At 40.5% G+C, this 14,728-nt stretch overlaps 2 protein-coding genes across 2 annotated transcripts in view; one reads left to right on the top strand and one right to left on the bottom strand.

Moving 5' to 3' along the window:
• LOC134741766 (nitric oxide synthase-interacting protein homolog) overlaps positions 1-14,728 on the bottom strand; it is a 136,566-nt gene that overhangs the window by 120,504 nt on the left and 1,334 nt on the right. The window contains exon 2 of the mRNA XM_063674659.1: positions 14,562-14,580. Within this exon, the coding sequence (XP_063530729.1) occupies positions 14,562-14,580 (19 nt within the window). The remainder of the gene's footprint in view (positions 1-14,561; positions 14,581-14,728) is intronic.
• LOC134741724 (uncharacterized) lies at positions 51-14,561 on the top strand. Its single transcript, XM_063674616.1, has 10 exons — positions 51-262; positions 333-814; positions 1,346-1,408; positions 2,436-2,561; positions 3,092-3,191; positions 3,477-3,593; positions 3,766-4,210; positions 4,302-4,429; positions 4,784-4,890; positions 13,363-14,561. Exons 1-10 carry the CDS (start codon positions 179-181, stop codon positions 14,468-14,470), a joined length of 2,760 nt encoding a protein of 919 aa, XP_063530686.1. The 5' UTR covers positions 51-178; the 3' UTR covers positions 14,471-14,561.

The following is a 14,728-nucleotide window of genomic DNA, read 5'->3' as shown; positions in this document are numbered from 1 at the left end:
TTAAAATAATTTCAATTTCTGAACGAAGCTTTTGTGTCACATTCACATCATTGTCAATGTATATGTGTCATTTTACGCGCAAGAGAGGCGGGTTGTGGGTTGAGAGCATTATTTACTTTTAGTTAATTTTACGTATTAGATTTATAATTAAACTAGCACAATTTAGTATTAAATAAACATGAACGGGACACCGGACAACATCATAGTGAATTCTTGTGAACTAACACCTATATATTTGATACAGGATTCGGGCGTCGCTCAGGTATTTGTTATCTCTATTGTCCTGATATTTTTTTTGCAAGCGTTTGTAATGAATTAAATAAAATTTTCAGGCTACGTCTTATGTTTTGACGCCGGCTAACCAAGTTGAACAAAAACCAGTGAGTAACCTCAAAAGATTTTACGAGAGTAGCGGGAATTTGGAAAAGAGTGTTCTATTGAATAGTCCAGAGCCCCCTGCGGCGAAGCCTAGAATTTTGAAGAAAACTGAAGCGGGTCAGATTGGAAATAACCTAAAATTAGCCAGTTTTCTTGTGCCCAAGACAAGTGCTCATAATGTTCAGACAAAGCCAGTACACGCAGTAAACACTGTGAGCACAGTGAACACATTAAACACGGTTAATACCATGAACAATATTGTGTTTAAGCCCGCAACAGCTACTGTAGCCGCAGCAAGCCAAAATGTTCCCCTCACCATGACACATGCAGTACCCAAACTCGACATGGACAGGAAGATAGTGAAGTTGAAGCCCTCTGACACAGCTTTAAGGCATTTTCGTGGTAGATCTGTACCAAAGATAAAACCCAAAGAAGGGTAAGTCTCATTACATTTAGAAAATTATTGTAGTTGTCTCACTTACATAAACATCATCTAAGTTTTAGGGTTTCATACCTCAAAAGGAAAAAACAGAACCCTTATAGGGTCACTGTTGTCTGTCCATCCGTCCGTCTGTCTGTCTGTCTGTCTGTCAAGACTTCTTCAAGATATCTTTAGTTAAAATTAAAACCATATATTCAGGTCTGCAGTCCCTTCAAGCTGTGAAAAAATCAAACTTCTAACTTAACATATAAAAACAGAAAAGGGTGTTTATGCGGCAAAAATGAGAATTTTGACACTCGAGGGAATTAAAATTTATAGAGTATTTCCCTTTCACCTGTAACTATGAAATTTGGCAAGTACACTTCAAATACAGGGAAACATCTAGAAACTATAAATTTGTAAAAAATAAAATATATAAAGAAATTGTTTTTGTACAGAACCCTTGGTGGGCGAGTCCGACTCGCACTTGGCCGGTTTTTTTTTTGTTGTAACACTTAAAATTATATGTGTATATTTCATTTACAGGACACCAGAACCACCAAAATATACATCGGTGCAGTTACTAAAGCTAGGAGAGACATACCATAGGTTTGTTTTAATTTATTCAAACCAATCTTTACATAAGGATAATGCGGCAAAATCTGCCTGGGAATTTTCATAAACAAGCAAATATTTTTTCAACCATCAGCTACAGTTACAGAGCACCAGGTGCTTTGGTCTGCTGGAACTAAAATCAATTGCTACTTATTGATCAAGTTGACATTATTTTATGTACAACATATGCTGTTGTTTGAAAAATGCACTCCTGTATGGAATTTTCCACAGAAAAATGTAGACCAATAGACCTTAAATGCTTTTACTTTTATCCTCATACTCAGTTCTAAACAAACTGCCTGAACTGAAAAATTTTACTAAATTATACAGTAGCAGTCTATTTTTAATGTAACGAAATTATACAGTAACAGTCTATTTTTAACGTAACTAAATTATCCAGTAACAGTCTAATTTTTTATGTAACTAAATTGTACACTAACAGTTTATTTTAATGTACCTAAATCATCCAGTAACAGTCTTATTTTTAATTTAACTATATTATACAGTAACAGTCTATTTTACTCTTGTTTTAACCCTTTGTAGGGTGCAATCTGTATTGTAAGGCAAGAATGACCAGCCTATAACATCATCTTTTTGTATTTTTATGGCGGGGGATTTTCCTTCGCAGAAGAAATCCTCCTCGATGATTAGCGCAGAATTTTAGGACTGCGAAATAGCAATGAGGCTTGAATTTTGAATTTTATTAAATCTAGGTTATTAACCTTTTGGACACCAATGACCATAGGTTCAACGCTAAAGACCGATTAATCGGTCATAGACCACAGAGCAACATAGACCTACATGCATATGCATACAGTTCAATTTCAGTTTTGACACTTCGGTGACGTGGCGTCTGGATGACAGCTTTTGTGTTTGACACTGACACGGCGTCTAAAAGGTTAAAGGGTTAGAAAGTTCTAGACCCATTGATCAAGGAACAGCCAATGGAAGCGAATAAACATAATATTTATATAATATTTATTTATTATTTTTCTAAACGATTGTGTGAATGTATTTCCAGTCTCAATGTCCTAAGCGATGACCAGGTGAAAATGGTGAACCAAGCTTTGAACATCATCAAGGATCCAGAAAAGATTCCTCCAGAGCCTGCATATGATCCTGTCACAAATACACGTTTCATATACAAGTAAGAAAGATTTGGTATTCCAAGTATCATAGACACCTGAACCAGTGTTTTCACTAGATGTCTCCGAATAGTCCAAGAGCCTTCCAATCCAGCTTGTGGAGAGTTTTCCATACAATCCGGTTAAAAAGGCCTGTTTTTGGCCCAACATGCATAAATTGTTTTTACTACAAACTTATTTAGTTTCACCTGCCCCATGTCTATACGTGTGTAATCAAATCTTGCAAGTAAAATTAGACCCCACTTCCCATTATTAAATTTGATCTAGCTGAAACTTCGTATACTTATGTAAGTTGGGTGACAATATTATGGTACCAGCAAGCTGATCTGATGATGGAGTTAAAAGAAATACAGTCAACGATAAAATCTTGTTTGAAAAATGAAATTTGTGACAAAAAATGTATAAACCATATCCATTAAAACATAATATATCAATTTAAATGGCTTAATATCTTGATACAGTTTATTGTTGTGACAAGTAGCCTCCTGTAAAAGGGTTACAAAAAGACATTGTAAGTTCCGTTATCTGGCAGGGTGGTGTCGCCGAAGGACCTGAAGGTGGTGGGGCGCAACAAGGTGGCGCTGAAGGAGCCGCGCCGTGTCGCCGCCGCGCCCGACGCGCGCCCGGTGGGGGTGAGTTCATCTTAGCTTGGCCCAACTAGTCAAAACTAATTGAGGATTATTGAGCCAAAGCGGGAGCGGGAATTGTTATTTGTTATGCTGCATTAACAATGGTGGCAAACATAAAGTAAATTATACAGGGCTCTAGCGTCTGTCTGCGACCAAGAGCATTTCACGGTTGAAATATCAATAAAAATAAATATATGCAAATGTATGTCACTAAAAATAAATCACATCGTGACTTTTTAGTCAAAATTTTGGTTGGTCATTGTTGACATTTGGTGGTCGGTGTCACAGACGGTGATAACCCGCAGCGGGCGGAAGGTGCGGCTGCCTCGGCAGGTTGCGGAGGAGGAGCCGCACAAGCCCCGCCGGAGGCCAACGACCGTGGTCACCTGCGCCCAGTGTTCCACTGTAAGTCATTGCATATTTTTATACATAATAATAAATGGACAATCCCTTTTTCTGAAGCTGTAGGTCTACGAATTAGTTCTCCGAGAAATTGGAAACATACATTAATAAAACCATGAATCAAAAATACTCTAAATTGTAGTAACAAAAATAATATTAAGGTTGAACATTCCAGGACTTTGGCAGCCTCTACCAACTGCAGAAGCACTACGAGAGCCAGCCCACGCACGCGCCGTCCAAGACGCACTGGAGCCTGTTCCACTGCCTGCTGGCCATCGTGGCCGGCTCGCCCGCCGAGGCCCGGGCGAAGCTGTTCATACAACAGGTACCGAACACTACCAGAGCCAGCACACACACACATGCCGTCCAAGACGCACTGGAGCCTGTTCCACTGCCTGCTGGCCATCGTGGCCGGCTCGCCCGCCGAGGCCCGGGCGAAGCTGTTCATACAACAGGTACCGAACACTACCAGAGCCAGCACACACACATGCCGTCCAAGACGCACTGGAGCCTGTTCCACTGCCTGCTGGCCATCGTGGCCGGCTCGCCCGCCGAGGCCCGGGCGAAGCTGTTCATACAACAGGTACCGAACACTACCAAAGCCAGCACACACACATGCCGTCCAAGACGCACTGGAGCCTGTTCCACTGCCTGCTGGCCATCGTGGCCGGCTCGCCCGTCGAGGCCCGGGCGAAGCTGTTCATACAACAGGTACCGAACACTACCAGAGCCAGCACACACACATGCCGTCCAAGACGCACTGGAGCCTGTTCCACTGCCTGCTGGCCATCGTGGCCGGCTCGCCCGCCGAGGCCCGGGCGAAGCTGTTCATACAACAGGTATCGAACACTACCAGAGCCGACCCACACACGCCGGTCGAAACTCAGTATCTGTTCCACTGCCTGCTGGTGTTGTGGGCGGCTCACCCAAGCTGTGTTGTCATTATCATTCTGTCACGTAGACAAATACGACCATCACAGCCGTATTTAATCGATTTATTTATGAACGAATTCAAAAATGTATTTTGTAGGTAGGCCTCAAGGGCTCCTTTACAAGTCAATACAACATTTACAGTGACATGTAGTGACACTGACATGGAAATAAGTAAGTAAATATTAATAAAAAATAAGAAAATAAAAAGTAAATAGTAAGAAAATATGAATAGGTAATATAGGTATATGAAATAATTCCAGTTGGAGCTACTGGTGCGGAAGCTGAAGGCGCTGCTGCCGTGCCTGGTGTCAGGCGCCGCCCCCGGCGGGCCGGCGCAGCCCGCCGACATCGGCGACGACGTCGGCAGGTGGGCCAACTATTCAATATGCCTATAATATTCTTTCTTCTCTATGGTTGGAGAGCCGGCAGTAAAGTTTCGAACCAACGTGATACCGCGATGAGATGCACAATGGTTTCCCATAAAACTGATGCTAAGTCCGAATTTGATAGTCTGCCACGGCGGAACTAGCCGAAAGTACAAAAAAAATAGCCACTTCCGGTGCGAAAAAGGGGGGGTCATTTAACCCATCTGATACTGCAATAAAAGCTATGGCATCAGTTAGAAATTTACTGGTAGATACAGAAAAGCGAAATCTGCCAGTATGATTCCTGCCGGAAGTGCTTGGCATACGCTCTCAAAGGTGACCATCAGGACCCCTAAATTAACCCATCTGATACCAGCATGAAACCAATTCCAGTCGGTAGATATGAACCTTCTCTTCAGGAATATATAAGTCTGCCAGGGCGCTTTCAGCCGAAACACCTTGACATACGAGATTATGTGGCGCAACATCCGTGGTACCCGTCTCCTTCTTCTTTGTCCTGGCTATTATCCCAGTTTATTTGGGGTCAGCCCTCCTAGTAATCCTGCGCCACATCGCACGATCGTGGGTTGTCTCCTCTGTTGTACTGCTTTCCTTCATATCGTTTTTTAGGGTTTGCATCCAGGTGATTGGTGGTCGTCCTCGCCCTCTTTTTCCTTCTTCTATTTTGAGAACTCTTTTAGTCATGTGGCTATCATCCCGCCTCATTACATGTCCGTACCAGCGCATGCGGTTCTCTCTTAGTTTTTCTTGAACCTTTGCAACCTTAAAAGTACCCAGGATATACTGGTTCCTTATTTTATCCATTCTTGATACTCCTCCGGACCAACGCAGCATATTCATTTGCGTAGTGTGGATTTTTTGTTCGTCAGTCTTCCTCATCGGCCAACACTCCGAACCATACAACAAGGCTGGTCTTACTGCCCTTTTGTAGACGTTACCCTTGATTTTTATTGGCATACGAGAATCGCACAGTACACCCGAGATTGATCTCCATTTTAGCCAGGCCGTCTGGATCCTATTCTGTATGTCTTTCTCTACACAAGCTCTTGGTGCTACAATGGATCCGAGATATTTAAATTGGTCCACTCTCTTAAGAGGTTTGTTATCGATAGATGGGCATGAGATTCGGCTTTCATTGGTTTTAGAGAAATCACAGAACATGTATTCAGTCTTTTGTCTACTGACCCTTAATCCTCTCTGTTCTAAGGACTTCTGCCAAGCTGTCAGGTCTGATTGTACTTCTGCCAACGATTCAGCTATTAGAACTACATCATCAGCATAAAGTAGTGACCATGGTGCTGGTTTTTGTATGTCTTCGGTGATGTAGTTCATTACTAGGTTGAATAGTAAAGGGCTGATGGTTGAACCTTGATGGACGCCTACGCCGACCTCAAAAGACTCACTTGATCCAGCTGGGCTGATCACTTTGGTGTTTATATTGTTGTACAAATCTTTAAGGAGCTCAATGTAGTACTCTGGCACGAGCTGCGCTCTAACAGCATGCCAGATAAGTTCCCGCGGTACCCGATCAAAAGCCTTCTCGAGGTCGATGAAAACCATATGTAGATCTTGTTTCCGAGACTTGTACTTATCCATGAGTATCTTTACCGAATGAATAGCATCCGTGGTACCCACACCGCTAGTGAATCCGCACTGGTTTGGAGTGATAGTTGTTGCTTTTGTTAACCTATTGGCGAGTACACCTTCCCAGGTTTTAAGGGTGTGAGAGGTAAGTTTTATGGCCCTATAGTTTCCGCAGTCCGCCACGTCTCCTTTATTCTTATAGAATGGTATAAGATTGCTGGATCTCCACATGCTTGGGATTTTTGTGGATATAAGGATTTCGTTAAACAATTTTGTAAGCCATGCCACTCCCGTATTGCCCAAACGTTTCCATAGGTCTGCAGGAATTTCGTCGGGTCCGGCTGCTTTCCTATTTTTCATCTTTCCTACAGCAGCTTTAACTTCCTGGGGTAGGATTGCTTCGATTGGTCCTTGAGCGCACGGTATTGGTGTTAGCGGTTCCTGTGGAAACTCCTCATTTAAAAGTGTTCGGTAGTATTCTCGCCATCTTTTATTTATTTCTTCGTCTGTTGTTAGCAATCTGTTGGATGAGTCCCTAATGTATTTATTACGTTTGATGTCTTTTGTTTGATTATTACGAAATTTTGCTAATTTAAATATTTCTGAGTCTGTTTTGGCGTTCTCTAACTGTTTGTAAAAGTGGTCATTGGACATTGCTCTTGTAACAGCGACACATTTTTTGGCTTTCTTTTTCATTAACACATATTCCAAGCGGTCGGAATCCAATTTAGTTTCTTGCCATTTTTTGAAACACACTTTCTTTTCTTTAAGATGTGATTTAACGTTCTCATCCCACCAAGAGGGGTCCTTATTAGTTCTCAGTGCTCCTTTGGTGACGCCTAAAGTTGTTTTGGCGGAGTTTAAGCAAAACGTATGGAATTCGTTCCAGAGAGTGTTACTGTCCTTTGAATCTTCAAGTGTGTCTCTCAAGTAGGCGTCAACCTGGTCAATAAATGAGCCACCTTCTGCCTTATGCATGTTGTACCATTTAATGCGGGGCTTTAACGGTTGGTATTTTCGTTTTTGGTTCCATCTTGGTATTCTCAGACATGCTACTAAAAGTCTATGTTGTGTGGTCAGTGGTTCCCCTGGTATAACTTTGCAGTCCTTGAAATTGCGTAGAATGGACCTATCACAGAGGAAAAAGTCTATTTGAGATGTTGAACCACCGCTTTTGTAGGTAATAAGGTGCTCATCTTTCTTTTGGAAAAAGGTGTTGACTATAGGGAGATCGAATTGCGTGGCTAAGTTTAATATGTCCTGGCCTTGTTTGTTTGATGCACCATACCCAAAATTACCATGTATCGTTGATTTCTCTGGTGCATTGCGACCCACATGTCCATTAAGATCACCTGCTATTATTTTTCTCTCCTCTAAGGGTAGGCGTTGTAGGAGCTCTTCTAGGTTCCCCCAGAATAAATCCTTTTCTTCACTGCCACAACCTGTTTGAGGGGCGTAAACTGAGACTACATTTAAAGGTGGTTGGTTATCTAGAGCTAATTTTACATACATAATTCGGTCACTTATTCTCTCTACTTTGATTATTCTCTGCTTTAATGTTTCGTCGAGGATGATGCCAATTCCGTTCCTTGTCGTTGATGTTCCATTGTACAGAAGTTGATAGTTTCCACCAATATCCCGAGATTTCGACCCCTTCCATTTAAGCTCTTGCACACAACAGATATTAATGTTCCTCCTATGTAGTGTGTTTGCCAGCTCTTGGCTACGTCCGGTCAGGGAGCCTATATTCCATGTGGCTATGCGCATGTTGTTTGCGCTGCGTCTAGTTTCGTCGCTTGTAGGGGACGCCTTAGCATTTTTCGCCTCTGATCGCATCTGACCGTCGCTTGAGGGGGACGCCCTAGCAGTTATACTTTTTCTCTTATGTTGTGCTTTCATACTAGGAGAATGTTTTGTTTTGGCAAGGGTTTTTACGGCCGGTTGCCACCTGACGCCAAGACTGTCACCTTATTCCAAGGTGTGAGTGCCGCCGTTGGCTCATTAAGAGCTCTTCCGCCGCCATCCCTTCTGGAGTGCTCCAGCCTAAGCACCCAGCACTGACTGTAACCTCTGGTCCGAATATGTCGAAGGAGCTTGCAGCAGGGGTTTGTTAACGGAGTGACCTTCTCCGGCCTGTTGGTCCGCGGACGGTATTTTATTTCCCGCCTGCCCTGCGCCTGCGGAGGCGCCGAGCGTTCCCCTATCCGCCACCTGGGGACGCGTTCTCTAGGTGTGAGGCTCACCCGAGAACCCGTATAACCCGTATTTTGGAATTGTACATATTACGGACATTTCAAATACTGCAGGCTTATTAATTTATTACTCTATGCTTATATTTGTATATTATTACGTTATTAATAACATATATTTATAATAAATTAAGTTAAAATAAATTAAATAATGTGATTAATATGATTAATAGTCATTGAATTAGCTATATGAATTGTTTGTCTGTCATTTTGACTTATGCATTTGTAAGAAAAGGATAAAACATAATTTAACTAATTCAGGCTCGTAAAGTTTTACGAATAAGGGGGTATTAGTATTCATAGCTAAATCAGGCTTGTAATGCGACATAAAATGATTTTTGGTGGTTTCTTTTACGCTTGAGGCGTTTTTTCACCTATTTGGTGTATCGAATCACTATCTTATGTAGGGGAGAGAGGGGCAAGACGAGACGGGGTAGCGGCTTTATATGGCGACACGACTGACCAACCATCAGAATCCCGTTAACGCATGACGATGCGTCGCCATCATAGCAATCAGTTCGCACAGTGACCGGCTAGACAAATGGTGTCGTTAATTATTTATTTGCAAAAAAACTGTTTTTGCCATATTCCTTGTTATTTTTAGGGTTCCGTACCCAAAGGGTAAAAACGGGACCCTATAACTAAGACTCCGCTTTCTGTCTGTCTGTCTGTCCGTCTGTCACCAGGCTGTATCTCATCAACCGTGATAGCTAGACAGATGAAATTTTCACAGATGATGTATTTCTGTTGCCGTTATAACAAACTATAACTAATTGTTTATAACACCTGTATTCATTTCCCGTAATGCACAATTGATGAATAAATGATTCTAAATAATTCTAAAAACATAATAAAATAAATATTTAAGTGGGGTTCCCATACAACAAACGTGACTTTTTTGCCGTTTTTTGCGTAATGGTATTATGGTACGGAACCTTACGTGCGCGAGTCCGACTGGCACTTGGCCGGTTTTTGTGTTTATTTGGTTTGCGTTTGTTTCCTTATTATCACCAGCACATATATACTATTAATTTATTCCTGTGGCCCAGCAATCACGCCAACAGCTAAGGACTTGTTTGGTTTCAAGTACGGTTTTTTTTTTACAAAAAACTTTCGCATTTCATTAGGCACATGGGGCAAGATGGGGTACATCTTGACGGTCGTAGTTTTAAAGTGATAAACTGATGAAGAATTGCGGATTTGAATTTATTTATTCTTCTCTTGTAGAACGGTGAAAAAGTATAAAAGAAAGTCAAATAGAGGAGAGTGGTTAGAGGCCAAGAAAAAAGCGGTGGATGCTGTTATAAAGGGAAGATGGGGTACATGTTAGCTGTAAACACATTTTCTGTCCCTCAGACGACTTAAGAAATAAAAGTAAAACAGTTCGTGAGAAATTATTAGACGATGGACCCAATAGCCAAAAATTGAAATTTGTTTAGGCCCTAAATATAATATTTCTATGAATCATTCTTATCTTGTCCCGTAGGGGTTCCCCATCTTACCATACCTAGGGGCAAGATGGAGAGAAGGCACTTTCGGCCATTTTAATTTATTTTTAATTTAATTATCTAACAAGAGAGTTCCTAGTAAGTGTTGATTATGAAAGACTGATTACCAAAGATAAAATTAAAAATAACATAAACTTAAAAAGAATAGCATTTTCAGTTTTATTGGACTTGAAACATTAAGTATCCCGTCATGCCCACCTCTCCCGTACATTTCTTGACGTTGACGCAAAAATGACGTAGTTTAACATTCAGGGTGTTGTTTTATAATACTACAAATTGAGATAACTAATTTATTGACGACCGGTCTGGCCTACTTACTGCCTGCAAAGTCGACTGTCTTGGGTTCGAATTCCGATAAGGGCATATATTTGTGTGATGAACTTTTCACTTCCATAAAGGGCTATACTACAGATGTACACCTTAATCAGTAGCTTCTTGCTTTTACATGATAAACGGGATTTCAATCATTGTTTCTTGTGGTTGAAAGCTTTTTTTGCCATATATCAATCCTTGCAACGATGTCTGGTGTGCACCTGGAGTCCCTGGTAATTAAGCTACCTAAATATTTAAAATTTTCAACCTGCTGAATTGGGATGTTGTTGAGAACTATTGGAGGATGATTAGTTTTGCATTTTGAAGTTGTAAGGGTCTTAGTTTTCTTTATGTTTATATTTAAGCCTAATTAGTTAAATACTGTGTCCATTGTTAACATTAGTAGTAGTAGTAGTAGTAAAACTTTATTGTACAAAAACAAACATATAAAACAAGAGAAAAACGCATCATTTGTATAATAGCGAACTTATCCCTTTCAGGGATCTCTTCCAGTTAACCTATGAGCAATTGAGGGAGAATTGGAGAACGGTAGACATCAAAGCTGTACTAAACGGCATAAAAGAAAATATTTAGTTTCCTAAAAGACAGGTAAACCTATAACCTACAGTAGACATTAGATGTTCTAGTTGAGCTGAAGTTTCTGCAAACGCCGCGATGTCGTCTGCAAATCTTATAAAATGTATTTTCTCCCCATTTAATTTTACCCCTCCCTTGTCTATTTCAAATGTAAATTGGAAACGGGACTTAATCGCGTATTTAAGTTAAGATTTACCTCCGACGTATCGAGTACGGCGTTGTCCCCGTGGTCTCGAAGAATAATGTGTAAAAATCGTGAAAGTGAGATATATACATATATGTATATGTTTTCTTCAATTGCATTTATGGTTTGTTGTTGGCAAATACTAGTTAATAAATTCGATGTCTAACTAAAACTAAATAATTCTATTCACCCCTTTCTTTCTTTTCTTATGTATATCGATCGACCCCGTTTTAAGGATGGTTATCGAGAAAATTGCTGGTTTTCTTTGATTTTCTCTGAATTAGGCGGGTAAAAATTGATTTCACAAGTGCACAATTGAAAAACTAACAAGGGACTCAAATAAAAAACCGGCCAAGTGCGAGTCCGGCGCACGAAGGGTTCCGTACCATTACGGAAAAAAACAGCAACAAATCACTTTTGTTGTATGGGAGCCCCATTTAAATATTAATATACAACAGGCATCAGAAATACATCATCTGTGAAAATTTCAACTGTCTAGCTATCACGGTTCATGAGAGATACAGCCTGGTGACAGACGGACAAACGGACAGACGGACAGCGGAGTCTTAGTAATAGGGTCCCGTTTTTACCCTTTGGGTACGGAACCCTAAAAATGATGTAAAATGTTCATATTTGGATTATTGGTAAAAAACGTCCTTGACGTTGAAAATCCTGTCTTTTCACACCCGTTTACAATAAGTATGTAATAATAATAATTTTGTTCATTTTGGTAAATAAAGAATATTGTAATTTGAAATTATTTTATTATTTATATATAAGGTGCTAACAAATTAGCTACAGAAATTTTACGAGATGGTACTTTACGCTAGAACAATTAACTTTTAATAGAAATTAAGAAAATTTCACATAATTTTTATTTTATTTACCGAACAAAATAAATATACTATAATTCTATCTAAAAAAAGAATCATCATGTATTTAACTGCTTGTGTGTCTTAAATGTCATTGTCAACGTGTCATATGATTTACCAACGTGAAGTGGCCAGTTAAGTTTTATATTTAAAAGAGGTTTTAGAATCTGTTCAATGAGGTATCATTTAATTATCTCATTAACAGAGTTTTTTTACAAAGCAAATTTGTTTTCCAATTTTCTCAAAATAACATCATAAAACCTGTTTCATACTTACATATACTTCAGGAGCCGAGTACTATCAACTGTAAAGATATCGGTAGCTAATTTGTTAGCACCTTTATAAGGCAAACAAAGAAGTACAAAGCCGTAAGCAGGTATTAAATTAATGCCCAAATTATATTGTGTATATTAATAAATTTGAAATATATGTTATTAATGGCATAAAAATATACAAATATAAGCATTAGGTAATAAATCATAAGCCTGCAATAATTAAAATGTCTGTAATCTGTACAATTCCAAAATACGGGTTCCACGGATGTTGCTCACATAATCTCGTATGTCAAGGTGTTTCGGCTGAAAGCGCCCTGGCAGACTTATATATTCCTGAAGAGAAGGTTCATATCTACCGACTGGAATTGGTTTCATGCTGGTATCAGATGGGTTAATTTTGGGGTCCCGATGGTCATCTTTGAGAGCGTATGCCAAGCACTTCCGGCAGGAATCATACTGGCAGATTTAGATTTTCTGTATCTACCAGTAAATTTCTAACTGATGCCATAGCTTTTATTGCAGTATCAGATGGGTTAAATGACCCCCCCTTTTTCGCACCGGAAGTGGCTATTTTTTTTGTACTTTCGGCTAGTTCCGCCGTGGCAGACTATCAAATTCGGACTTAGCATCAGTTTTATGGGAAACCATTGTGCATCTCATCGCGGTATCACGTTGGTTCGAAACTTTACTGCCGGCTCTTCTACCACTACGTTTGACACACTCACAGGATGGACTCCACGTTCCTCGATCCTTTATATTTTTACTACTCTTCTTTTATAATAAATGTAAATAAGATTCACAACATTATTCGAAGTGTATAGATACTACCTACTGTAAAATGTACACTGATAATAACTACACATGTGTTTCAGATTGTTCGGTCTGAGTTCCGGCAAGTACCACCTGGACATGGAGGCGTTAAGCTGCGTCAAGGACAAGGAGGGCCACTGCAAGCACCAGCCGGCCCCGGCCTCGGCCTCGGCGCCGGCCTCGGCTTCGGCCCCAGCCGGCGCCGGCCCCGGCCTCGCCGACGGCGACAAGCCCTCGCAGCGCTGGCGCCACCAGCACCGCGACGATTGCGCGCGCGTGCACACGGCGCACGCCTGGCCCGCCGTCGGCAGCAAGCTTCAGGACATTAAGCAGAAGACTCACAAAAACCACGTTAAGAAAATGAGGCTCGTCCCCGATAGCGAAATAACCGAGCTCAACCGGGAGGACCTGATCGCCCTCGGTGCGAACGGCCGTGAGGTCCCGGTCCCGCAAAAGATGATCTCTCTTTTAAAAAACGAAATCGAGCCCGAAACGAAGCTCGATAAACCTCGAACGTTAGATGAAATCCAGAAACCCAAAGGTCACGTGCAGTTTCATAGTGCGCATTTCGATATTCGCTCATCCCCTATAAAACCCTCCTCCTCCACAGTTTTCAGGACGTTCCAGATAAATCCGGATAAAATGGAGAAATTTAACGTGCAAATCATAAGGCCTTTGGAGTTAGACCAGAAACCTAATGAAGTTATAAAGGAGACGCCGACGACCTCCGATTGTACAAAGTTAGACAGTATATTTAGAGATGAAATAGAAATGTCGTGTAAAGATGTAATTAATAATGAACTTAACAATGGACTTAATTTCAATAGTAGTAAGGATTGGGCTATATCGTCGGCGAATGACGACCAGTCACATGAGAGCTTTATCAAATCGAATGCAGTGATAGAACCGTCTCTAATACATGTGAAAGATGACGCGGTCGGTAGTCTCGCTGACGCTGACCTGACTTATAGTGATATCAACCAGAATGCTGATATGCCAGTGTTGACAGACGAACATAATACTCAGGACAGCCGCCTAAATTTGAGTCAGAATCAATCAGTATTGAACTTTCTAGAAACCTTAGGTAATGAACTAACATATCCTGAACCTGAAATCAGAAATGCTGCAGTTGATTTTCAGTTAGACTTATTTTCTTTTAATAATACATAACACTAGGTCTTAAGTATAGGTATATTTAAATTAAGGACACATGACTGATAAATAAGCAATGTTTTATTTACAATAAAATAATTCTAGTAGACACTACATGACCTGTTGTTCTGGAAATGAAATAATAATTTAATTTATGTTATGTTTATATCACAAATCTAGCCACTGTCATACAATCAAAGCTCTCATTTTATAACAACATTCTTCAATAACATAAGATTTGACATGAACAAGAACATTTAAATAATATATATCTAT

The sequence above is a fragment of the Cydia strobilella genome, chromosome 5, assembly GCF_947568885.1.
Source record: "Cydia strobilella chromosome 5, ilCydStro3.1, whole genome shotgun sequence".
NCBI classification, from domain to species: domain Eukaryota; kingdom Metazoa; phylum Arthropoda; class Insecta; order Lepidoptera; family Tortricidae; genus Cydia; species Cydia strobilella.
This window is presented reverse-complemented; position numbering and strand designations above follow the sequence as displayed.

Bases quoted from the DNA above. Each gene is read 5' to 3' on its own strand.
- LOC134741724 (XM_063674616.1), top strand. From the start codon at position 179: ATGAACGGGACACCGGACAACATCATAGTGAATTCTTGTGAACTAACA. The intron at 263-332 runs GTATTTGTTATC...TAAAATTTTCAG, and splicing joins AGGATTCGGGCGTCGCTCAG to GCTACGTCTTATGTTTTGAC. The intron at 4,211-4,301 runs GTCCAAGACGCA...TTCATACAACAG, and splicing joins AGCCAGCACACACACATGCC to GTACCGAACACTACCAGAGC.